The following is a 25,721-nucleotide window of genomic DNA, read 5'->3' on the forward strand; positions in this document are numbered from 1 at the left end:
AGTAGTATTCAATTTACGTTCTATTCATTTATCCCCTGTGGTGTTGCACTCAGGAAGCCAAAACCAAATGTTGTCTTCAGGTGAATCAGAAGGAGGGAATAGAGTATAAATTGAACAGGGTATACAGATGCAATTTAGTGTTGATTGAAGTGTAGGTGGTTCTCTCTGGTGCAGAGTGAGGAATGAGCAGACAAGGATGGTACAGTGTCACACTTGGCAGCAGAGTGTAATTAATGCCTGAATAGTTTATGTAGGCAGTGTCCATTATAAATGCAGGCTCAGGAAATTATAAGTGAAAACTTGATGGGAAATGCTTTCAGATGGATTTTTGTTTGGTTTGATATTTTAAACTGACCTTGGAATTTATTGCTACCCAGAGAGGCTCCATTAATGTCTTACCACTGAATATTTTGGACAGGGTCCCACCACTTGAAAATTTAGTATCATCCAAGCAAGGGCTTTGCTTGCTGTGTCAGTGCAGGTTACATGGAGAAAAAAACAGGTCAGCTGGCTTGAGTTGGAGCTCGTGGGAGAGACAGGTTGGAGTTAAGTGGATTTGGGGTAGTATGGAATGGTAATGGATTCAGATGAGAGTCATTTTGATAGGTGATGCTGGAGCCCGTTGTCACTAGTGAAGAGTATTGGATGGGTTGCTGAGCTGCATGTCTCTAACAGAGTCAGTAAGGGTGTGATATCACAAGTGGTTGGTACACATTGTTGGGCAAAGGGTGGGGGTAATTAGGGTTGTCGATTAGATTGGAGAGGGGAAGCTAAAGGTGAATAAGTAAGTTAAAAGTTAAAGGGAACCTGGAAAACTTAGAAGACCTTCTTTAAGTCTTGCTGCTGCTGACTAAGCAGGGTTATTTAAACCTGATTGGGTTGAGTGCCCACGGGCAGGAAAGTTTCTGAAAAACTAACTTTTCTCAGTATCACCCTAAATCAGCATTGTATGGGAAATGGCATCATTGCTTGCAAACAGAACATGAAAACACATGATGGTAAGTGCCCATAAGAATTTTTGGAATGGCAGAATTTGACCAAAAACTATCATAACTATGTTCTACTCTGGAAGGAAGTGATTTCTGCACATGCAGTGCGATGAACACCACGCTACAAAACTGAGTTTTAGGCTATTCAGGATTAATCCTTGCTCTTTTTGGGAGAGGAAATTGTTTTAGTAGGTGCTATCAGAGTAAGATGGATGTGTAATTGCAGTGTATTTGTAAGTGGTCACACACAGCTACTGTTTATTGGTGATGGTGGGAAAGAATGTTTAGTGTGCATCAATCAAGTGGGCTGCTTAGTCCTAGATGCAGTCAGTGTTGGCGCTACTGCCTTCCAAGCAAGTCAAAAAAGAATCTGTCGCACCCTGACTTGTGCCATTCTAGGTGAATGGAGAGAGTTTGGATATCACATTTTTATGTGGTTGCTCCATTTGGATTTCTGGACAGTGATGACCCCCGCCCCCAACACCACCAGACCTGCTTCTCAGAACTTTTCTGTTTTCATCAAACTATTCCTCATTACCTTCATGCTTTCTGAAATACTTAATTCGTATGATGTGGTTGTATGGAATGTCTAAAACGGGAATAAGGCCATGGGAACTCTCAAGAGCACTGCTAGGGATAGTGGGCACTGATACTCAGCTGCAGATGTACTAGAACAGCTATATGGTTCTGGGTTATTTGACCACAGATAGTCAAATGAGTTCTGCAAACTCATTGGCACAAAGGACCATGGTTTCACTAAATGGGAATGCAACACAAAGTTTCTATTCCCAAGCCTTGGTGCCACCTGTTTTTAAAGTATAACACATGCGAATAAAAGATGCCTAATACTTTAACAAGTGTATAAGCACTCTCATAACATTAAGCTAATGTGACAATTACGGTAAATGTTAGTTAAGCTCCACTGAATTATATTACTGCAGCTGCCACTGTCAATATTTTTGGCTACAATTGCAATCATTATATTTCCTCTAATCAATGTTTACATTTTTCATGATATAGTTTACAAATTAAAATGCATTCATGATTATATTGTAGATGTGATTAAATTATAATTAATTACATTTGTTTTTCCCTTTAACCGTTTGCATGCTTCATTTTCTTTGTTGATGGCGATGTTGAGAAAACTCCTATTAGAGAAAAAAAACCCATTTGTCTATGAAGACATGATATTATTATTATTATTATTACAGAAAACCTGCAGAAATATTTGCATATTTTAAAATATGCAAATATGAACGATATGATTTTATTTCACCATTGGATCCTATATTTCCAACTCACAATGATGGGCTGAATTATGTGTTTGAGCTACAAGGGTTAACTATAGAATCAATTTCAAAACAGTAATCTGGTTTTTAGAGCCCATAAAGATACAAAGAAATACTATATTTGTCCAAATTCAGTCCTATTTGACAGTGCTATTCAGAGCAGGAATGGTAGGTATTGGATGTTGCACAAATGTGTTTGAGTTACGGTTATCACTGAAGGAAATGCATATTGCATTAATCTTGCACCTTACCTGGTTTGTGTGGTCATTGAGACAGACACTGAGTGTAGTGAAACATATCATCCCAACTTTGATATATTTTACAATTGTGTATATACCTTAGCACCTGTTGAATTTAATTGAAGAACTGTGAATGGTGAATGTCCACTCATATTAATTCCTCTTCCTATTCCCATCCAGACATGTCAGTCTGTGCCCCCCCGCCCCCACTGCTGTGATGAAGCCACACTCAGGTTGGAGGAGCAACACCTTGTATTCCGTCTGGGTAGCCTCCAACCTGATGGCATGTACATCGATTTCTTGAACCTCCGGTAATGCCCTCCACTTCACCATTCCCCATTCCCATCTCCCTCTATCACGTTGTCTCCTTATCTACCCATCATCTTCCTCTGGTAACACACATCAAAGTTGCTGGTGAACGCAGCAGGCCAGACAGCATCTGCAGAATTCCTGTTGTTTGCGTTTTTAAAAATCTTCCTCTGGTGTTCCTCCCCCTTCCCTTTCTTTCATGGTCTTCTACCCTCTCCTATCAGATTCCTCCTTCTCCAGCCCTTTCTCTCTTTCACCAGTTGACTTCCCAGCTCTTTACTTCACCTCTCCCTCTTCACCTCTTCACCTCTCCTGGTTTCACCAATCACCTACTACCTTGTATTTCTTCATTCTCCCCCACCCCCACCTTCGTACTCTGACTTCCCATCTTTTTCCCTCCAGGACTGATGAAGGTTCCTGGCCCAAAACAGCAAGCGTTTACTCTTTTCCATAGATGCTACCTGACCTGCTGAGTTCCTCTGACAATTTTTGTGTGTTGCTGTGATTTCCAGCATCAGCAGATTTTCTCTTGTTTTTTTTAATCTTTGAGTGGTGTTGGCCATTTTGCAAATTGTTAACAACTAAATGACTGATCAGATGTGCTCCTCAGTTGAGCACCTACAACTCAGAGATTTTCTTCTCATTAACTTCCTACCCCTTTCATTAAAGTGTTCTCTTTCTCAACTACTTAGGATAGCAAAAGCAATCTTTATTCTTTCAGTTGTCTGGTTCATCATTCTTATGTCACAAAAGCACCTCTAGACCCAGCAGCGTTTGGATCTCCATAAACCTCCTGAAACTGTTTAACATTGTTAATGGGGAGAGAATTGTTCCTATTGCCTCTGTGGTTCTACTGACATGGACCTGCTGGCAAAGGTCACCCTACTTCTTAATGCCAAGGCCGGGCACTGTCTATTGTGGCATATGGCTAGGCAAGGACAACCTCAACACTTGAAGCAATTGAAAAGGTATCCTCTAACAAAACTGTTTGTAAAACCCATGAAGGGACATGTATTTGAATGTCCCTGATGCGTAGAAGCATTGGAAAAAGATTTGGAATGATTAATTGTCAATGAAACAATTATACAAGTTAAAAATATTTAATAGAAAAAAATTGAAACACTCTCAAATAATTAAACACTTTCTTAAAGTGGTAGTGAATGTGAACTCATCAAAGTAGAAGTGGTAGAGGTATTGGGGGGGGGGGGGTCATGGAGTGGAGGTTAAGCAATAAGGACGGAAGGCCCAGTGCATATCCTGGGCCCTTGTCTCTGTTGCATTTATTATACCAGCAACTGAATTTTAATAAAGAGTTTGATGTGAAAACCTACTGATGAAGATCATAGAAAGAAATTTTCTCACACTCCTTTGACTCATAGTGAGCAGAACCATGTAAGATTCTCAAGAAATGTAGATACAAAATAATCATAAATGTTATCGATCAACAAAGGACATAAAATGGTTTCCATAAAGAGACATTGTATCGGCTCTCTCATTTAAAAATATGGCAAATGATGCACTGTTCTGTTTTTGTTAAAAGATCTCTATGTCAGAAAATATTAACTTTCTGCACAGCTGTTTGCATTTCTTACAATCTGCTAGAGGTTAGTCAAAGCATTGAGAATTGTTGATTGTTCATGGACCAAATGTGAATCATTAACCATAATTTTTTAAACATGCATAGTGCTTTAACAGGATATACCGGCAGAAATCTCTCAAATTTTCAGGGGAGTTTTCTTAACCTGCATTATTGACATAAGCAATAATCTTTTCTGTTGTACACAAGGACATCTGAAATATGAGTTTAGCTGTACGCCTGCCTCTTCCTCCTGCTAGTACAGAAAGCCAGCAATTTGCTGAAGTACATTCCTCTGGTCTCTCCTCCCAGTCTCTCAGCTAACTTACCTTTGCTTCCTTGTCTTGTCAGAAGACGGCTATGCTTCCTGTTGCCTCTTTGCATTGTGTCACCACATTTCCACAGGAATTGGTGGGAAACCCAGCCCTTAAATAGCTGAGAAAACGGCCATGGGATAAATTCTGTTGAGGCAAAACTCCCTTCCCCCACCTTTGGAAGTGTGCAGCCATCTGCATCTTAGTAGTGGGATCATTGCTCATTGTTTTCTTTATTTGTTGCACTTAAAATATCAGACTATTGCCGAGCACTTTCAATGAGCTAACCATAGGCTGCTGCTGCACTATGCCTTGTTTACTTCTGGCTGATGTCATACACTGACAACATAAAATGCTAACCATTTGTGGTTTACAGCAGGAATAGTTATCAGCGTTGTGGGAACGTTTGAAGTCTGCCCACACTAAGATTTTCTCATGAATCTTCCTGAAGCAGAAAGCTTTTCCAATTTCAATCCAATTTCCAATTTTTAATGTGTCCTAAAACTGACACTGGGCTGCTATTTTAGAATGTGCAAAGGGGCTATCATACAAGGAGATACTGGACCTGTTTAAGGCTTCTTTTGGTCGGATGTAAGCTATTTCTTCTGTCACGTTTCAATAAATGTGATAATAAATGCACTTAATGCTGATGATTCTCATATTACTGATATTTTCTTCCAACATAAAGGAAGACACAGTCTATCTATTCTATGCTGGCTCTCAGAGTAGTTCCACCAGGTCCACTCTCCCATTAATTTTTCTGTAAACTGTTTTACCCTACATGGCCTATGAAACCTATCTTGATTCTCCTGCCATCCCTGACAGTGGAGGCAATTGACCGGTGGCAATGAACCTGCCAATGTATTGTATCGTTGAGATGCTGGAGATGATTGGAATATTCAGGGAAAACCTACATGGCTACAAAGAGAGCATGCAAACTTCACCTGGACTGCACCAAAGTTTCTTTGCTACTTCACCAACTGCTGTCTCATTCTCTGCCCTATTTTAGGTGGGTTTTACTGTGAAAGTTCAAATTGTTCTGACATAATACCCCTACATAACTCAAGTGTGCCAAAAAAATGTAGGCTGAAATTTGAAATGATTCAAGTACAAGATATTGGTGAAACTGTCCCAGTACCAAGCTTGGTAAGATGTATTTAAACTTCCAGATTTAATCAAAAATCAATGCTAAAACTGAAGCAGCCCAGTTTTAACTTTTTGCTTCAGCTTGACTGTTGGAGCATACTATGTGTTCCTTTCTCTTCTCCCTGTTATGATCTGGAATTACAATCATGAACATTACTAATGTTGAATGACATGTATTCTATTGCAAATTGGCAGCATTAAGACAGAAATGGCCTTGTATTAAATAACAGTATCACTCTAAGGGAATTCTCCAAAATAATGCTTTACAAATGATCCTTTCATCAATATTTATGTGCAGAAATATGCTATGGGACCAATAAGAAAATGCTGTACAAGGCTGCTTTCTTTACTGATGTCATTAATATTACATTCATTAATTTATGGAAACTTGTTGTTTAAAAATGCAAACACGCAAACTTGTTGTTTCCTTGTTTAACCTGGGCTTCCAGGATGACTCTCAATATTTCCTCTCTGGTTTCTCTAAACCATGTGTTGACATAAAGTTATGCAGATTAGTTCCAGGCTTCAAGATTGCTCTGTGCTACTGTGTCATCTAGGAGCTTTATGATATGTATTTGGAGCAATAGCCCAACTGTCTTACTGAGTTGTTTGATTTCCATCTGTTAGCATTCACATCCTAATGGTTCAGATTTGGAGTTTGGACTATGGGAAATTAACCAATCTAATGTCTTTGTTGCCCTTTTCACTGTTCCATCAAATTAACTATCCAACTTTGCCATCATTACAGATAAAAATTGTAGCAAGGTTTTTACTCAAGCATCAACTCAGGTTAGGTGCAAATTCTACTTTGATTAAGTAATTATCTTTCTTACAGGGTTTCAAATTTAATTTTCATTCAACTATTAAAAAATAGACATTTCTTAATACTGATCTTCCTATTCTTCACAAATTCTTTGCACCATTCATGTGTTTCAAGAGTAATTGTTACCGAATACAATTTTTGAGGAATAAACTTAATGAGCCCAGGAAACAAGCAGATCCGAAGTGGATATTTCTGTTATGTGTACAACGGATAGTAAGAAAACAGAAGTTTTGCACTTAAAGGACATGCACTTGAGAAACCAGGAGGACATTTGACTATTGTTATGGTGTGATAAATTTTGTGTGGTCTAAGCTATTTTCTTTCAAATTAGATCTTATTTATTTTATATAAACTTGAAACATTTCAATGTAAACAGGACTTGACTGTAAAACCATATTGTAGCAAGATGACTGAAATATTTGTTGCAGTTTGTGCAAATGTTTTTTGTTAACCGTAATTACAGCTCATTGCTACAGTCACTTATCGGGGTACACCCAGTAACATTAAAACTCTTCATAGGTTTGGATTTCCAGTTTGGAACAATGGTAAATAGTAGCCTTAGTGTTTATGGAGTTAAAGTTGAACATCTGTTTCTGAACATGTTTGTCCCATTAACTATGAGTACTTCAAAGTGTGATTACAATGATTACATTTTCCTTTGGAATTGATGATTCATTTATGGATGCTAAAGCTTGCCACTTTTAACTTTGCTTAGATTTAACTATTGTACTGTTAACAATAAATTATTGTACCAACATGCCATAATAGGTCAATTCCTGGATTCTAATTCTAGCATCACCAACATCTGAAGTGTATCTGAATATAATTTTGGAGAGGCCTTTGGTATGCATAGGAATGGAACAATCTGTCTCCAGGGTGAAACATTTTTGGAACCAGAAGAACTAGCCATACAGTGTATAAGTGCATCTTGGAACTGATTAGTGGAGCAGAGATGTTAGCCAAAAATATGAAAAATGTTAGGAGTGGTGATGAGGAGAAATTAAAATATATAATCAAATGACCTGTGATGTGGATTACTTTCATACAAGCAAAGATTATCATAAAAACTCTACTCTAAATTAAAACATGGTATATATTGAACCATGAAGTGTACCAACAAGACTTACTGTTGGAGCTACTCCAAAATTGGCATGAACATAATGGAGCTGTGTATGGTATATGGCAAATACAACCTGGGTGACTGGGTGACAATAGGAGATTTTGAACTAACCTTGTGCCACTCTCTATTAAAAAGAAAGCAAATTAATAAAATATGATGTAAACTACTGAAGTTAAATAAAAATAAAATTAAACCTAGTTAAGGTTTTGAACTTTATTTAACTTGAGTAATATATTGATTTTTTATCCCATTACATTTCCTGTAAGTTATTTTAAATCTTACACGATCTAGTATATTAAAGAAAGACATCAGCAACTGCACATGCTGCTCTCTGGAACAAAAAAAATACAAACTGTTGGAGGAACTCAAGTAGATCAAGTACAGTGCCTTGAAAAAGTATTCAGCCCCCACAACTATTTTCACGTTTTGCTGATTTGTTTTCTAAATTTGACAATTGAGGAAGGATTTTTTGAGCTAATTCACAAAACATTGTGCATCGTGTCACATCAAAAGAAAAATTCCAAAACCTGTCAACAATTTACCAAATTTGTGAGGCTGAAAAAGTATTCATCCCCTTTGTAATTGCTACGCTAACTTTCCTCAGTACCAATATATTACCTTACCAACTCACCCAATTTGTTGATGTAGAAAATTGGAGGATCGCCTGTTTTCAATGAATTCATAAGAATACTGTAAATGCCTCCTCTCTCTCTGTAAGGTCCAATGGTATGGTAGACTTTCAACAGGCCAAAGCAAAATGAAGACAAAAGAACATTCAAGACAAGTCAGGGAAATGATAATAGAGAAGCACAAAGCTGGGGAAGGGTACAAGACCATCTCAAAGGCGTTGAACATACCTCAGAGCTCAGTGAATTCCATCATGAAAAGGTGGAAAAAATATGAAATGACAGCCACACTGCTTAGTTCAGGCCATCCCTTTAAACTTAATTGCCAGAGAAGTCTGGCACTTATAAGGGAGGCCACTGTGTTGGTAATAATCACTCTCGAGTGAGCAGCAGAGGTCAGTGGCTGCAACTGGAGATGAAATCTATGGCCCCACAATCTCTAAGTTCTTGTACAAAAAGGTTACTTATGGCAGAGTGGCAAGGAAGAAGCCCTGGCTGAAAAAAAAGTGTATCCTTGCCCGCAAAGCGTACTTAGAAGATACTGTAAAGAACTAAAAGAAGGTCTTCTGGTCAGATGAGGCTAAAGTGGAACTTTTTGACGTCAATACTAAGTGGTACTTGTGGCATAAATGTAATACTGCACATATGCCAGGTTATACAATCCTTGCTGTAAAGTATGGTGGAGGTAGCGTCATGCTATGGGGATGATTTTCAAGCAGCAGTGACAGGAAATCTGGACAAGATTGATGGAAGGATGAATGCTTCTAAATAAAGAGAGATCCTGGATAAAAACCTGCCAGCCTTTGCCAAAAAGCTTAAACTGGGGAGGGAATTCATCTTTCAGAAGGATAATAACCCAAAGCACACTGCCAGAGCAACCGTGGAGTGGCTTCAGTTGAAGAAAATTGATGTCCTTGAGTGGCCCAGTCAGAGTCCTGACCTTAACCTGATCCAACATCTCTGGCAAGACTTTAAGATTGCTGTCCCTCATCACTCACCAACTAACCTGGCACAGCTTGAGCAATTTTGAAAGGAGGAATTGGCAAATCTTGCTCCATTATGTTGTGCGAAGCTAATAGAGACTTGTAATAGATGTGAGAGGTGGTTCAACTAAGTACTGAACAAAGGGGGGGGATGAGTACTTCTGAACTGCTGACATTTCAGGTTTTGAGTTTTTACTTTTTCATGCTTTACCGTTTTCCCAGTTTTTTTTTACCCTGCTGTGAAAAAAGGAGTATGTAATTCACAAATAAAAATTCTCAGTTAAATTGTTCAACATCCCTGGTTATAATACTCATTGATGCGAACAAAGGGTTGGGGGATGAAAACTTTTTCAAGGCAGTGTAGCATCTATGAAAATGAACAAACAGTCAACATTCTGTGTCGAGACCCTTCATCAGAACAGATCAGGTAGCATCTTTGGATACAGGGTGAAGGCCTTTTGAATTGAGACCCTTCATCAGCTTTATTTGTTCAATGGCAAGTGAAAGAAAAAACAACACTAAATTCAGAAACTAAATGTTCCTTTCTTTATCTCTTCAGTTTTATCTACAGGCCCGCTTCACGTGGAGAGGAGGCAGACTCCTTCGACCCTTGCTCCAGTTCACACTGGTGATGATGGCTTTCTACACTGGGCTGTCTCGTGTATCAGACCATAAGCATCATCCCACAGACGTTCTGGCTGGCTTTGCGCAGGGAGCCCTGGTGGCTTATTTCATTGTAAGTATTATGTCATTGTATTTTACAGTCTTTCTGAGAAATATCCGTGCTTGAGAGCCTAAGGCAGCTCTTAAATGGCTATGATTCAACAATTCAAAAGAGACTCTCAACAATTGCAGCTCCCTGGGAACTGAGAACAGACGAAGTATAGACTGAGAACAGACGAAGTATAGAGTGTGGAAATTATTACCTGTGCTGGTTAAACTGCCAACTTTTTTTCTCTATGACAAACTATTCATAATTTAAGATGTGTGCTCATCATTCTTGGGGTAAGTTGGACAGAGTTTCCCTTAGTTGACATCTGAATTATATGGGAGTGTATATCTGCATTCAGTCAGTTCAAGCACTTTAACTTGTACCGAAGAAAGGAGAAAAACAGTTCAAAGAAGACAAGTAGAGATTAGAACTTCAGCTTCTGCCTTTAACTTTGAATCATTTGTCAATATCAAGACAGCAGTCCTCTGCTTTTATCAGAATCTTTCACTGTTTATGTGTGAAGTTGAAAATAAAGAGCCAGATTTTACCAAAAAAGTACAGCAGCCATCAAACATCTTAACATGGTTTAAATTGAGTCTACATATCTCTACGAACTAATAATATTTACTTAGAAACCACTAAGCTGTTCCATCACAGTAAAGAGGTGTATGGGCCTTTAGGTATATACAGTAAGTTACTGACAGCTGTTTGAACTTATCCACTTGAACAGTTAGAATTTGAGTTTGAATTGTTTGGATAAACATGTTTCAAGCATCCATGTAATTGAAGGCACATTCAAACACTTGCAGTTTACAAATGATATAATGATGCATTTACTGATGTAACTAGGCATTAAATACCTACTTTCATGAACGCTCTAATACAGGGGAGATTGTACTTCACTGATCTCCTGGAGGTGCCCAGGAAATGGCAGTAGATCAATGCAAAGGCAAGACCATGGAAGAAAGATTAGGACCATGGAATTGGCATTTACATCAGTCATGTACACTTCACAGCTACACTTTATATCCATTTCCTGCACACACCCTGTGAATAGAGTAGCTGAGTTTCAGCTTGAAGCTTTTGCACAAATGCTATTATTTGGTGCATTGTAGAAGTTAGTCATTGCACGCATACATGTGTCTTCAAAAGGGATATTTGGAATGAGTTTGAGTCCAGATTTTGTTGGCTGCTATTGGTTCCAATAAGCTGTTAAAGTCCTGAGTCCAATAAGATGTCTTTTTAATGCTGATTCCCCAAAGGCAGTTAATGTACTTAACTGGTAAAAAAAAAAGAATGCCAGGATTATGCATTGCTTGATTATATTCATGTGATGGACCAGTTGGAGAATAAGTAGGTCACTGTTGAGAACTACACACTGTTATTTTTACAATATTTTATACTTTGTGCAGACCTCTTTTATATAAACAGAGCCCATAATCATAAAATTGTTTGAGCACTAAATGAGACCACTAGGCCCATTGATTCCTCTTCTGGTCTTTCCCTGTAGCTCTGCTAGCTTTTTTTCCTTCAGTATTTACTAAATCTGTTTACGAAAGTCAGAGTTGAATCTACTTTCTCCATCATCTCCCAGCAAGAATTCCAGATCATTAGTGCAATTAGGATGAGGCATGGGAAGAGAAGAGATGACGTAGGAAGCTCCCTTCTGGTTAGACAGTCAGAGAACAATTGCTCAGACTGCTCTTTCAACGAATATGACCCCTATTTCCCTTTCCCATAGCAGTTTTCTTCGTATCCTCTTTCCATTACAGTACTAAACAACACAATACCTTCATGACCACAATGTAACAATAAGAGTCCAATAAATCACCATTCCAAATAAACAGTTTTGTAACCATGACCAAAGCAATGCAGGCATCAATTAGTCATCTTTCTCCATTCTCTTAGTACGTTTCGAATATCCTAGTATCCAGGCTGTGCTACATCAATGTGGAAGGCTACTGATTTTCAGCTGAGGAGGTTGTCAATGGCCTGGTTTGGACAGTTTTGACCTCTAAGCCTTGGAGTGCCTGAGTTGAATGGAACCCCTTCTTTTTGCTCATTTACAGCCTGGTCTGACTACTAGTGGTACTGGTGATTAGATCATGCAACTTTAAGTGAGCACAATGGATTTGTGTTCTATAGAGTCACAGCCATCACCATTGGGTGGCACTTCAGAAATCCTCGTAACGTGTTGGGAGGACAGGTGGTAGAAGAGTAGCGATGTCCTCAATCCCTCCCTTGAATTCAGGGATCCAGTGCTATGAAGGCATTGTGTGAGCATCTATTGTCAGGCACTGAGGGTTTGTGTGGTTCTGCATTGGATGCTGAGGCACTGACAGTCAGATCACACTCTGGCACTAAATCCACAGGCACCGAAATGCAGCTGGCTACTACATCCATGCTGGAATAATGAGTTACAGGCTCCTTCTGCTAGTCTGCAGTTAGATTTCTCCATATACTTGACACTGCACCAAGCTTTTTGATAGACTTAGCAACACAGCAAGCATTCTGGTGCGTATACTCATTTGCTTTCTCTTGTACACTGTCCCATTGAAATCCTCATCTGAGTTCAAACTGTAGGGCAATCCTTCTCCCTTCCCCTGTCTGAAGGCCATGTATGTGTCTGTTGACATACCACATTCCGATCACATCTCTAACAGGCACAGTATGTGGAGTGCAATACATGAGCTTGTACCTGTGAATTTTGGACAGAGTGACAGTATTTTTTTCATCTTTTGTTGCTCCTCTAGCTGGGTTGAATTTCTTGGCAACGGGGTATAGTTACTGAATAAGGCAGTAGGAATGTGGGTTAATGAATAGTCTGCTTGAAAATTCTGCAGGTGATTCAAACAAGCTTGTGAGGTAATGAGCATTTGGACTGTGATGAAGATTAGTTGAAGCATACTTTCATCATAAATTGTCTCAGTAGCCACGGACTCTGTCATGGTCCGTTCATTGGTGCACGAGTGTAGGTAGAGGAAGTCAGGCTTCAGGTTTTGGAATAAGGATTACATTCTCAGAATGTAAGATATATCATTTAGGAGTGAGATTGGGTGAACTTTCTTCACTCATACGATGGTAAGCATGCAGAATACTAGGAGCTCAAATTGCTAACTGTGGATAGATTTCTAGACAGTTGAGGTAGAGATTGAGCCATGATTGTATTGCATAGTGGAGAAGGCTTGAAGGCTAAGTGGTCTATGCCTCTTATTTTCCCATGTGTCTTTGTATGACTAATAGTTCGTTGCTCCTGACATCGGTCCAGTGTTTCCTTATCCTTCAGAGTATATGTCAGTTATCACACAGAGCATGGTGGATATCTGAAACTCAAATTCAGAGAATTTATTGAGAGTAAAAGAAGTTTGAATTCTGGTTAACTGTTGGTCACAAAGATATTGCACATAGACGTGACAATCTTCAGATGAGGAAGTGTTGAAGTCACAAACAATCACAATGTTTAACAGACATGTAGATAGGCGCTTAAATAGGTAAGGCATTGAAGGATCTAATGTGGGCAAATGGGATCAGTATAAATGGGTAAAATGGACAAAGGGCCATTTTTATGCTGTACAATTATGTCCATGACATTATGACGTTAATTCATAAATGAAGAAACCAGTGTTATCAACAGAATTTTGGAATAGCTATCAACAACCAGTTTTATCAGAGATTTGTGTTCGCCCACCCATATTTTCCATTGTGGCATCTTGTATTCCCTCAGTTTATGGTTCTGGCTCCTAGGAATGGGTCCAAAAGATTTTTGGGAACCACAAAGATTATTCTTGCAATATTATTATAGGGTTTACAGACTGAAGAATGTTGCAGCATTTTGAGGAGGGGGTAATTTGAAGATCTATAAATATATGTATTACAACATGATATAATTTTATACTACATTAGTTTACTTTGATTAGGGATTTTTAACTGGGATTATCCATTTGGTCAAACTGAGCGAAGTTAAATATTAAGTTGTACATATTTCTACTGTATGTCATTCATTAATATTGGTCCCTTTGTTTTGATATTTGTAATTATCAGTCTCTGCCTTTCAAGCCACATATTTTTATTGAAATGTGGATTTCTGAACATAATTTACTGCCCAATTAATTGAAAAGAAGAAAATAATTGCAGTTGATTGATTTCAGAAGTAAAAAACGACTCTGTATGGAGTTTGTGTGTTCTCCCAGTGACTGTGTGGGTTTCCTCCAGGTGCTCTGTTTCCTCTCACAGTCCAAAGGTGTATTGGTTGGTAGGTTAAGTGGTCATTGTAAATTGTACCATGATTAGGCTATGGTTAAATCGGGGTTGCTGGGTGGTGCGGTTTGAAGGGCCAAAAGGCCTGTTGCCGGCATTGTATCTCAATAAATTAAAAGAAAAATAACTTTTAAAACTTTGGTCATGGTAAGGAGAAGGAAATAGCTTCAGTGATGATCAGAGTCAGGGTTGTCTGCCCCCCACTTTCACCGGCAGCCTAGGCGATCACCCATGACTGAGATGACAGTGGGTTTAGGGCAGCCAGACAAGCAAAGCAGCATGTGCAACTTCGTATGGTTAGAGAGCTCTTTTGCTTCATCTGAATCCTTTGGTTTCTTGAAACCTGAAATCTGAGTCCTTATTTATATTTCAGGAGTGGCTCAGGAGTGGCTCAGAAGCGGTCTTATCATAATCTCTTATCCTCTCTTGTTCCTTTATGAGACATGAATAATATAGTAATCATTTCTTGTAGTTGAGTTTGTTTGGAAAATTGTGAGCTTGTTGTTTTAAAGATGGTCATTTCTGAGCATAATATCCTTGCGACTTGCTTTTAACTAGAATTCATGTTTTCTTTCAAATAAAATCTCTGATTACTAACAGAGGCTTAATGGATTCAGAATATTTTCACTCCTAGCTCATCAGATCCTGACTAAATGGTGCATTTTTCCTGAACACATTGTGGCTGCTTAATAATGCAGTAGTAAGCTGTGACCTTTATCCTCATGTCTATATCTGTTACATGACGTAGCATTGTTCTGTTGGAGCTGGGGTTGTAAAGGCTGACTCACGCATTTCTACCACCCAGATATTGGAAGGAAGCCCCATTACTCATAACTGTATGTAATGAGCTTTTGTCTTTCATTTTAAAGACACTACTGCAGTAGAATAGAAAGTAGTAAATTAGGTTTTGGCCTGAAATTATCGTACATGCATTTTCTGTTTGTAGGACAAATTACTTGTTTAAAAAGAGGGAAGATGGTTTGCAACTGTACTGGAAGGGGACAAATACCCTAGCGGGAAGGTTTGCTAGTACTGCACTGTATGGGGGGGTGGGGGGGGGGAGGGTTAAACTAGAGTTGAAGGGGGTTGTGAACCAAAGAGCCAGAACAGATAGTGGAGTGGTTGTGGGGAAAGATGTTGCTAAGTCTACATGCAAAGTCAGGAATCAAAAGGGGGCTAATGTTCTGAGCTGCATATATTTCAATACAAGGAGTATTGAACAAAAGCCGAATACCCTGGGGCATAGATCAGCATGCGAAATTATAATGTTGTGACCATTAGTGAGACTTGGTTGCAAGAGGGGCAGAACCAGCAGCTCAACATTCCAGGGTTCCATTGTTTTAGATGTGATAGAGCGGGAGGCATTAAACGTGGAAGGATGCCGTTACTCTTCAGGGAAAATTTCAGGATGGTGTTCAGTCAGGACAGACTGGAGAGCTTGTCTAGTGATGCTTTATGGGTAGTACTGAGGAATAAGATAGGTATAACCATGTTAATGGGATTATATTATAGACTACCTAACAGTCCGTGGGATTTAGAGGAATAAATTTATAGAGAGATTACAGAGTGTTGCAAGAAACATAAGGTTGTGATAATAAGTGATTTTAACTTTCCACATATTGTACGGGAGTCCCAGTCTGTAAAAGGGCTGGATGGGAAAGAGTTTCTCAGATGTGTTCAGGGAAGTTTACTTCATCAGTACATAGATGCCCCAACGAGAGAGAGTGCAATACTAGTTCTCCAGTTAGGGAATGAGACAGAGCAGCTGACAGAAGTTTGTGTAGGGATACACCTTGCACCTAGTGATCATAATGTTTTTTGGTAAAAGTGTACTTAGTATGTGGGAAGCCTTCACAAGTGAAATTTTGAGAGTACAGAATTTGTATATTCCTGTCAGAATAAAGGGCAATGATAACAGGTTTAGGGAACCTTGGTTTTCGAGAGAAATTGAGGCCCTGGTTAAGGAAAAAAAGGAGATGCATAGCAAGTCTAGGCAGGCAGGAATAAATGAGGTACTTAAGCAGTATAAGAAATGTAAGAGAACACTTTTAAGAAGGAAATTAGGAGGGCTAAAAGAAGGCATGAGGTTGTTCTAGTAGACAAAGTAAAGGAGAATCCCAAGGGATTAGTGTCATAGTCATAGAGAAATACAATGCAGATACATGCCCTTCGGCCCATCTAGTTCATGCCAAAAACTATTTAAACTGCTTACTCCCTTTGACTTACACCGATACCATAGCCCTCCATACCCCTATCATCCATGTACCCAGCCAAACTTCGCTTAAAATGTTGAAATTGAGCTTGCATGCACCACTTGTGCGGGCAGCTCATTCCATACTCTCTCAACCCCCTGAGTGAAGAATGGATGAGAGGCTTCTACAGATATATTAAAAGCAAGATGATAGCAAGGGCCAAAAATTGGTCCTCTGGAATATCAGAGTGGTAATCTATGTGTGGAGCCAAAAGAGTTGGGTGATCTTAAATGTATTTTTTGCACCTTGGGGGGCAATGCAGCTGCAAGGTTGTGGACCCTGTACAGATTACAGAAGCGGAGGTGTTTGCTGTCTTTTGGCAAATTAGGGTGAATAAATCACCAGGGTCTGACAAGGTCTTCCCTTGGACCCTGTGGGAGGCAAGTGCAGAAACTGCAGGAGCCCTAGCAGAGATATTTAAGAAAGACTATAAGAATAAGCCAGGAAATTACAGGCTGGTGGGCCTGATGTGAGTAGTGAGAGAGTCATTGGAAGGTATTCTAAGGGACCGGGTATTTAAGTATTTGGATAGACAGGTACTGATTAGGTGTAGTCAACATAGGAATACAGATCCATAATTCCTTGAAAGTGGCATCACAGGTAGATAATGTTGTTAAAGAAAGCTTTTGGCAAATTAGCTTAATTAATCAATGCATTGAGTACAGGAGTTGGGATGTTTTGTTGAAATTTTATAAGAGGTCTAATTTGGAGTATTGTGTGCAGTTTTGGTCACCTAGCTACAGGAAAGATGTAAATAAGATCTAAGGAATGCAGAGAAAATTTGCAAGGGTGTTGCCAGGACTTGTGGACCTGAGTTATAGGGAAATGTGGAATAGGTTAGGGATTTATTCCATAGAATTTAGAAGATTGAGGGGAGATTTAGTATAGGTATACAAAATTGAGGGTATAGATATGGTAAATGCAAGCAGGCTTTTTCCACTGAGGCTGGGTGAGACTACAACTAGGTGTTACGGATTAAGGATGAAAGGTAGGAAACTTAAGGGGAACACGAAGGGGACCTTCACTTGGGGGTGGTGAGAGCGTGGAATGAGCTGCCAGTGCAGGTTCGATTTTAACAGGTAAGAGAAATTTGGATAGGTACGTGGATGGGAGGGGTATGGAGGGCTATGGTCCAGTTGCAGGTCGATGGGACTAAGCAACTTAATGGTTCGGCATGGACCAGATGGGGCAAAGGGCGTGTTTCTGTGCTGTAGTGTTCTATGACTCTAAAAGTTTGTTTCATGCTTTTCTATTGAATTGCACAACTAGACTGATTCTTCAATAGTCCAGTCCACTGAACAGAGCTCTGATTTTATTAGAGCTCTACATTTGTAAAATGTAAAAACAAATTGAATCTGTAAGTGCACATTATGTTTCTGAGGTATTGAATATACAAGGCATTCAATATGTATTTGTGAATACAAGTATTATGCTTGCTTTTAACAAATGATGTAATGACCTTGATGCCACTGGCAAAGCCAAGACTGAACCAAGTCTTTGTGGATTGTATGGTAGATTGTCCTCACTTTGACACAGTATCCTGTTTATTAACAGCTGGTCCATGATTTTCCAATCCATATCACTTGTACTAAGTCCCTTGTTAGAGGGAAGACTTGGATTCACGACACTTTTGTGTGAACATTATAAGGTGAAACTTTAAGGGCTTGATAATAATTTGCAACTGATTTGTGGTGTGTATCATGTAGAAGGTGACTACTGACTGACACCCTGTTCTTTCCACGTCATGTTTCATTTCACTATTACTAAGGGTTAACAGTATACTGTACATAAGCAAGCACAGCTGACTACTCCACGTGGTACTTGAAAAGCTAAATGCAACCTTGTTGTAAAGGCCACTCATCATCACTGCTGATATTCAGCTCTTTACATGTTTGGGGCAAGGCCATGATGGGGGGAAAAACAGTGACTGCTGCTTTACTGATGGAGGAGTTCACGGTAATTTACCTTCTTATGCAAAATCCATTTGATAGATTACAGTGGGATTCATTTTGAATGGCTAGTGCTTTTCTGTTTGACACTTCTTTGTATGAGTTCCATAACTTGGTTAAATACCACTTTTTTAATGTTACAAGTACACACTCATGCTCGGACACATATGTACATACACACACAATCCCCTCATCCTTGTATAGTATATGGAATTTTTTTTCCCCAGAAGTGTTGTGGGAAGTGTAAGAAACCTATATCCTAGAGTTCTGTTGAGTGCCAATAAACCTGATGACAGTAATAAAATACATGCTCCTCTGAAATTGTGAATCCATTTCATGATAACAGATTCAGAACATGTTCATACAGGCTAAAAGACAAAGGATGACTTTGGACAATTCATTGCAATTGAATTGTATAGTCTGAGAAACTTCATTTTCCTCCATATCCCCTTGAGTTTATATTTTAGTACAGATTGTTTTGTAAAGGAAGTTGAATGTGCTTAAAATAGTCTAAAGCCGTTTAAAGGCAAAGCATTGTCTGTAATAGAAAGAACAGAGATGCTTTCAACAGGATATTGTATGAATGCATGGTAATAATAAAATCAGAAAGCAGATTTTGGTGCTGAACAACAGAATAAACTGATTAGTCATAAGCTGCTGTTTCTTTGCATATTCCATAATGCATTGGTGGTACAGGGTTGTTCATTCATTAAATGTGGTAGTTATTTTAGCCAGCAAGAAAGAACGTGCATTGTTGTACTTCATATCATAAAATCTCCTGAAGAACTTGACAACTAATCAATTGCTTTGCAATCTGTTTTACTGGGGTTATATGGACAAATGCTGAGGCCTAGAAAAAGGAAAGAGATAAACGAGCATTTAACTAGTTTTGTTAACATATGTTGAAGGTCATTATCATATACTGATAATGCCAGAGATCTTTTATTGAAGAGTGAAGTCAGGATGTAAGATCTCATCTGAAACAGCACATATTGACAACATATCACTCCTTTAATTCAGCACTCAGCACCATGCCTCATCATGCATTCTCATGTCAGCAGTGATGGCCTTAACAGCAAGGTCACATTTGAGAGAGTCTTCCATCAAAGTCCTGCCAAAATTTGTCGATGGGAAACCCATTATCTAAGTAGAGTTTTGCTTCACATAAAAAAAGGTGATATAGTTGTTAGAGGCCTGGTTCTGGTCCCAGAACTTTACAGAGGTTTCTCAGGACAACATTCTAACCATCTGCAGTTGTTTTGTTAAATCAAAAGGTCAGAAATGGGGATGCTCACTGGACATTGCACAGTATTATTTGAAAGTTAAAAGTCTTTTGCTAAAGGAACAAATCAAAGGCAGTGTATCTTTGGGTGAATAATTCATATCAAGATTCCTCACAGTTTTCACAGCTTCTGTGAGGCACATATCAAGTGAGTGATGGACTTCTCTCCACTTGTTTGGAAAAATACATGTTCAGGAACACCTATGTATGTTAACATGATTCAGTGCAAAGCAGCTGAATTGAATGACACCCTAACCACCATCCTGAACATTCACTCCCTTCTCTGTAGATGCAACATGACTGCAGTGTGTTGCATCTTTAAAATGTTCAGGAATTACATGCTTGCTTCACTAATAATATCTCCCAAGCTTGCATCCTCCACTGCAATAAAGCATACGGACAACAGGAACATGGAAGCACCATTATCTGCCAGCTCCCCTCCACGTTCTGACTGAGAAGTATATTGCCATTCCTGTGTTTTCAAGGGGTCAATACCATGAACTTTGTCACTCAACAACACTGTGAGACTGCCATCGCAGGAAGGATTGTTACAGTTCGAGGAGTGGCTGAACATCATCTTCTCAAGGGCGGGTAGAGGTAGTCACTAAATACTGTTTTATTTTCCAGCCATGCCCACCTCCTGAAAAAATGAATAAGTTGGAGCACTGGATAGATCCTGAAGCCACAGACTTCTCAGTTAGAAAAGAACAGATCAGGCTGAAGTGTATGGGCTTTGTGATAGTGAGCGTGTGGGCATCATTTTGTAACTGGTTTTCATTCTCTTCACTGGGCCAAGATCTCAGTGTAATCTACAGCGTTTATAATAGGCAGAATCAGAATCAGGTTTAATATCACCGACTTATGCCGTGAAATTTGATAACTTTAAGGCAGCAGTCCAATGAAATACGGAATAAGTAAATATTGTGGAAAAAACTGAATGACATTAAGTATATATATGTCTATTAAATAGTTGTTAAATTTAGTAAAGCAAAAAAAAACAGAGATCAAAAAGTAGCAAGGTAGTGTTCATGTGTTCAATGGCCATTTAGAAATCAGAAGGCCAAGGGGAAGAAGCTGTTCCTGAATCACTGAATGTGTGCCTTCAAGCTTCTGTACGTCCTTCCCGATGGTAACAATGAGAGGAGAGCATGTCCTGGGTGATGGCTATCCTTAATGATGAACACTGTCTTCCTTAAGGCACCACTCCTTGAAGATGTCTTGGATACTACGGAAGCTAGTATCCATGATGGAGATGACTCATTTTACAAGTTTCTGCAACTTAATTCAATCTTGTGCAGTAGCCCCCCCCCCCCGCCCCATCTAAGACGGTGATGCAGCTAGTCAGAATGCTCTCCATGGCACATTTGTAGATGTTTTCAAGTGCATCCAATCAAATACAAAATGAATATATATCCTCCTCTTTTACAAATTTTGTAAATTTGTTTCTATCTGTCTTGATGCCAAGAAGTGGGTTCACACACAATGCAGACTTCAAAATTTTTGGAGCTTTTGTGAAGGAATGAGAAAATGCCTTTAATATTCCCAACATTTTACTAGTGGAAAAGGTCATTGACTACAACACCTGTAATATACAGTAAATGCATAACAATTACAGTGTTCTTGGAAAATAATTTTGCTTTGTATGTAAAGTTTTGCTTTGAAGCCATTTGAATTTCCTGTCAGACCAATGCCCTTCAAAATTTCCTGTTCCCTAGTTGCCTCCAGAGATTAAAGGATGCTGTAGTACCCTGATGATGTAATTGGGCAGCCAGGAAGCGAGTTTAGTATTGCATCCGCTCATTGACTGTCTTTGGCAGCTGTGCCTTCATGGCTCAAACTGCTTTTGGTGTGGTGGGAAATGGGAAAATAGAATCAATCTGGACCTCCAGCTAATGGTCTCTGAAGGATTCCTTTTGTGTATGTGTGTGTGTGTGTGTGTGTGTGTGTGTATATGTCTGCAATGAAACAAATGTGTAGACATTTTACTATGTACCTTTCTCCTTTAAATTGCTTTCCATGAGTGCTGTATTTGTAGTGAAAAAAGCATAGATTGGTGTAGCACCATTCGTGATCTTGTGATAGCTAGTGTTTTTTTACAATCTTTTATGTATATTTGAAATACATCAACAGTAGTAAAGTGGGAAATGTAGTGGTCAATTTGTGCAAAGCTTGATCCTACAACCACACTACAATAAATAAGGAAATTGCATAGTGATATCCAAAAAAAGAAAATGACATTTTGCCGAAATATCAAGGTTAACTACAGTATATTATTTCTAACTTACACCAAGGTATGTGGACTTCTAGTTGCCAGACATAGGTGGGATTTTATACATCCAATTCTATATGTGGAATGAAACTGCATCTTATCTTAAAGATGAGCTTCATTTATCTCATGTATACAGTGAAATATGTCGTTGGTGTTCACACAGTCTGAGGATGCACTGGGTACAGAGTGCAAGTGTCGCCATCTTTCCGGTGCCAACATAGCATGCCCACAACTCATTAACCCAGAGGAAACTCACAGTCATAGGGGGAAAGTACAAACTCCTTGCAGACAGCAACGGGAATTGAAACCCAGACTTCTGATCACTGGCACTGTAAAACATCACGCTAACCACTATGCGACTGTGTCACCCATAGTTCTTGATGTGTATGGGGAAATTACTATCCAGAAGGCATCATATATTTACCATGAAAGACAATGACAATATGTAGAACTTTTAGTCTGTTGAGTATAGTGTTTGCCATCTGACAATAGGGGGATGAGGTATTTAATGAGTTTCACATGCAGCGATGGAAATGGAGCTCTTGATAGCAGAGTGAAGCAGCAAAACAATCGTACCATCATTGGTCCACCTTGCTTTTATAATAATATGTACAATCAACAGAAATTGCTCTCATAGAGTGTGCCTTTAAGGAAATACAGAGCAGAAGATAGTCACCAATTAATGTAATCTCAGAATAGAATTAACTGCATTCATAAATTAAAGAATTGTGATGCAAAATTTTCCTTTTTTGTCTTTGTAACAGCAAAATTTCAAATAAATGCTTTGTTTGGGGTATGACAAAGATAGAAATTCTTTGTTAACGAGTTAACTGAGATACCCAACAGGAAGGAGACTGATGAACCAGAGATGACACATTCACTTAACTGTCAATACAACTAACCCCCCCCTTCCTCATATTTCAATCTGTTCATGACAGCTCCCCTATCAGCTTGTCATTTTTATACAGAAAAAAGTCATATATACTAAATGCAAAGGAAAAAATGCTGTTTATGTATAATGCTGTTTAATCTCTTTAGGTTTGTATTGTGATAGAACCTCTTATGACTGATATAGAATAATGTTTTTGCACACCATCTCTAATCTATAACATACTTTACTTGTAGGCCTTCTACGTGTCCAATCTTTTTAAACCCAAGATGAAAGTACCCCCTCCACCTGTGCGAAGAGAGATAATTACCCCTGTGGACATCATTGACAGGAACAACCATCATGGGATGTGCTAATCACCTTTGCAATATTGGAAATGTGTTCAACAGCAACAAATCAAAATGGACTGAAGCTGGTGCTGGTGAGAAAATAGTGACTGCTGAACAGCATGTATGCTGCTTTCTAATCTCATCTGACAGTAGAATGTAGGGGGAAAGACATTTTATCCACAATCTTGTGGGAACGTGTACCATAGCAGCATTTTAATCAAACCACAAAAACCACAGAGAAGGCATGAAAACTTAAAGCTTGTGAATTTGTTTGAACTTCAGTTGGCCATGAATGAATGCATTTGTTCAACAAAAGGAAAAGAAACTTTATAATAAACATCATATGCAAAAACGTAACGGTGGCCATCTCATTTTAAGTGACAAGGACCACTGCAGCAAACTTTCATATTTTATATATAAATATATAAAAAACTAAAACAAGATAACTATGTAAAATATTATTTCTGAATCAATCTTTTTTTAGATATTTTATCCACTGCAATTAAAACCGTTTATGTGTCTTGACCTGTGTTATTTACAAAGTGCTGCTTAAAAAATAGCATTGATTTTTAAAAAAAAAACATATTTTGTATGTAGTCAACTAAAGTATTATAAGCTTTTTTTGAGGTGGGGATAATGTTCGATAAAAATACAGCTAGAGCCACTTGCATCGATAATAAACATCACAATAAGTCATTTGTTAGTACTCTATATTTTTATGTTTTGTAAAAAATGTTTAGCTTCAACTTATTTCTTGTAGAATTTGAATGTTAACATCTGACTATTTTTCTGATGTAATTAGCTGTATGTTTTGGTTATGTGCTTTTGAAATAAAAGCTTCTAATGGACAGCGTGCTATTGTTTAGTTTTCAGATTTCCATTTTCTTTCTGCTGCACACATTACATTCAAATATAATTAAGATGTAATTATTCATCCTTAAAGTGAGTACGTGGGATTTAACAAACTCTATATAAGTCGGACTTCTCTTTGTTTGGAAAAGGAGTATGGAGTATTACTTTCCGTACTCTGCACCAAGAAGGGATCCTGATCTCTGGCCTGAGATGCATCTCTTATCCAAAGTGGTATTTCAAGTAACATCACTGTTTGAAGAGCATAGGGCATTAATTTTCCTGAAAATTCAACCCAATTGGCACAGTTAAATGCGGCGCACGTTGTATTCTACCACTGAAATTTAGTTCCTTTGATTTCAGGAATATGGATTTCTAGAGCCAGAGTTCAACATATTAAAATAACCCCATAGTGTGTTCAAAACTAAAAATTGAAAATGAAACTCTAGTGTTTCCTTGCAACATCCCTCCTTTTGCCAATGCTATCAAAACACACTATCTTGACATTCGTCTGTGGGCATGTGATTTTAATGCCCAGTTCTCCTCCTCTACAGTAGATTCCGTTGAATATGTTAATTCACATCATGGATTTCTGCATCTTTGGAAAGCTGGCCTGCTGTTGGAAGGACTTGAAACATAAAGGCAAAATAGACAAGAATTTAATCCAGATAATATAGGAGTAATGTTGTTACTTCTCTATATTGTACCTCTTTTCACAGGGATCTGTGCATTATCATATAAGTGCAAGATGCTCTGACTTTTTAAGCAAATGGTCAAGTCCCATTGAAGCTACAACTATATCTACAGCAGACAAATGTATAACACAACCTATAGTTTGCTCTGCATGCCAGTAAGTAACTAAGTACTGTACATGTAATTTGTGCAGACACACCCAGCCCTGAGACACCAGTCAATATCATTTGATTCCAGACAATTGGTTTACAGACCAATACAGAATGTCTCTCTGGTGCTTCCCATTCCCTCCTCTCTCCCTTCTCCTTTTCTCAACTATGATCCTCCTTTCCCTGACCTCTTCCAACTCTCAGTCCACCAATCCACCATAGAGACCAATATCAGAATCAGATTTATCATCACTGAGATATGTTATGCAATTTGTTTTTTTTGTGTGGTAACCGAATAGTGCAATACATAAGATTACTACATTACTGTGCAAAAGTCTTGGGCACCCTAGCTATGTGTGCCTAAGACTTTTGCACAGTGTTGTATGTGCTGGGCACAGCACAGATCAACTGATATGTTAGTGTCCAAGAATTTAAAGCTGATGAATTCCCACCACCAATCCCCCCTGTGTTCAACCTCCTTCCCCTTCCTGAAGTCATCATTCACTTGTTTAGTATGTAAGTAAATTGTTGTGTATTTAACATTTCAGTAATATTTGAGTAATTTTGGATGTGTCTCTCTCTCTCTATCTCTATATATATATATCTCTCCCGCTTGAGTAAGCAGTCTTGACCATTTAAATAATTAATTATGGGTTATATGTATAACTACGTAAATT

General features: G+C 38.6%; 1 protein-coding gene across 1 annotated transcript in view; it reads left to right on the forward strand.

Annotated features, from left to right (window-relative positions):
* The window catches only part of plpp3 (phospholipid phosphatase 3), a 141,429-nt gene extending 117,230 nt beyond the window's left edge, over positions 1-24,199 (forward strand). The window contains exons 5-6 of the mRNA XM_063064419.1: positions 9,974-10,150; positions 23,261-24,199. Coding sequence (XP_062920489.1) covers positions 9,974-10,150; positions 23,261-23,380 — 297 coding nt within the window. The 3' untranslated portion in view covers positions 23,381-24,199. The remainder of the gene's footprint in view (positions 1-9,973; positions 10,151-23,260) is intronic.
* The last annotated feature ends 1,522 nt before the right edge of the window (positions 24,200-25,721 follow it).

This window comes from Mobula hypostoma, chromosome 12 (genome assembly GCF_963921235.1).
Source record: "Mobula hypostoma chromosome 12, sMobHyp1.1, whole genome shotgun sequence".
Taxonomy (NCBI): domain Eukaryota; kingdom Metazoa; phylum Chordata; class Chondrichthyes; order Myliobatiformes; family Myliobatidae; genus Mobula; species Mobula hypostoma.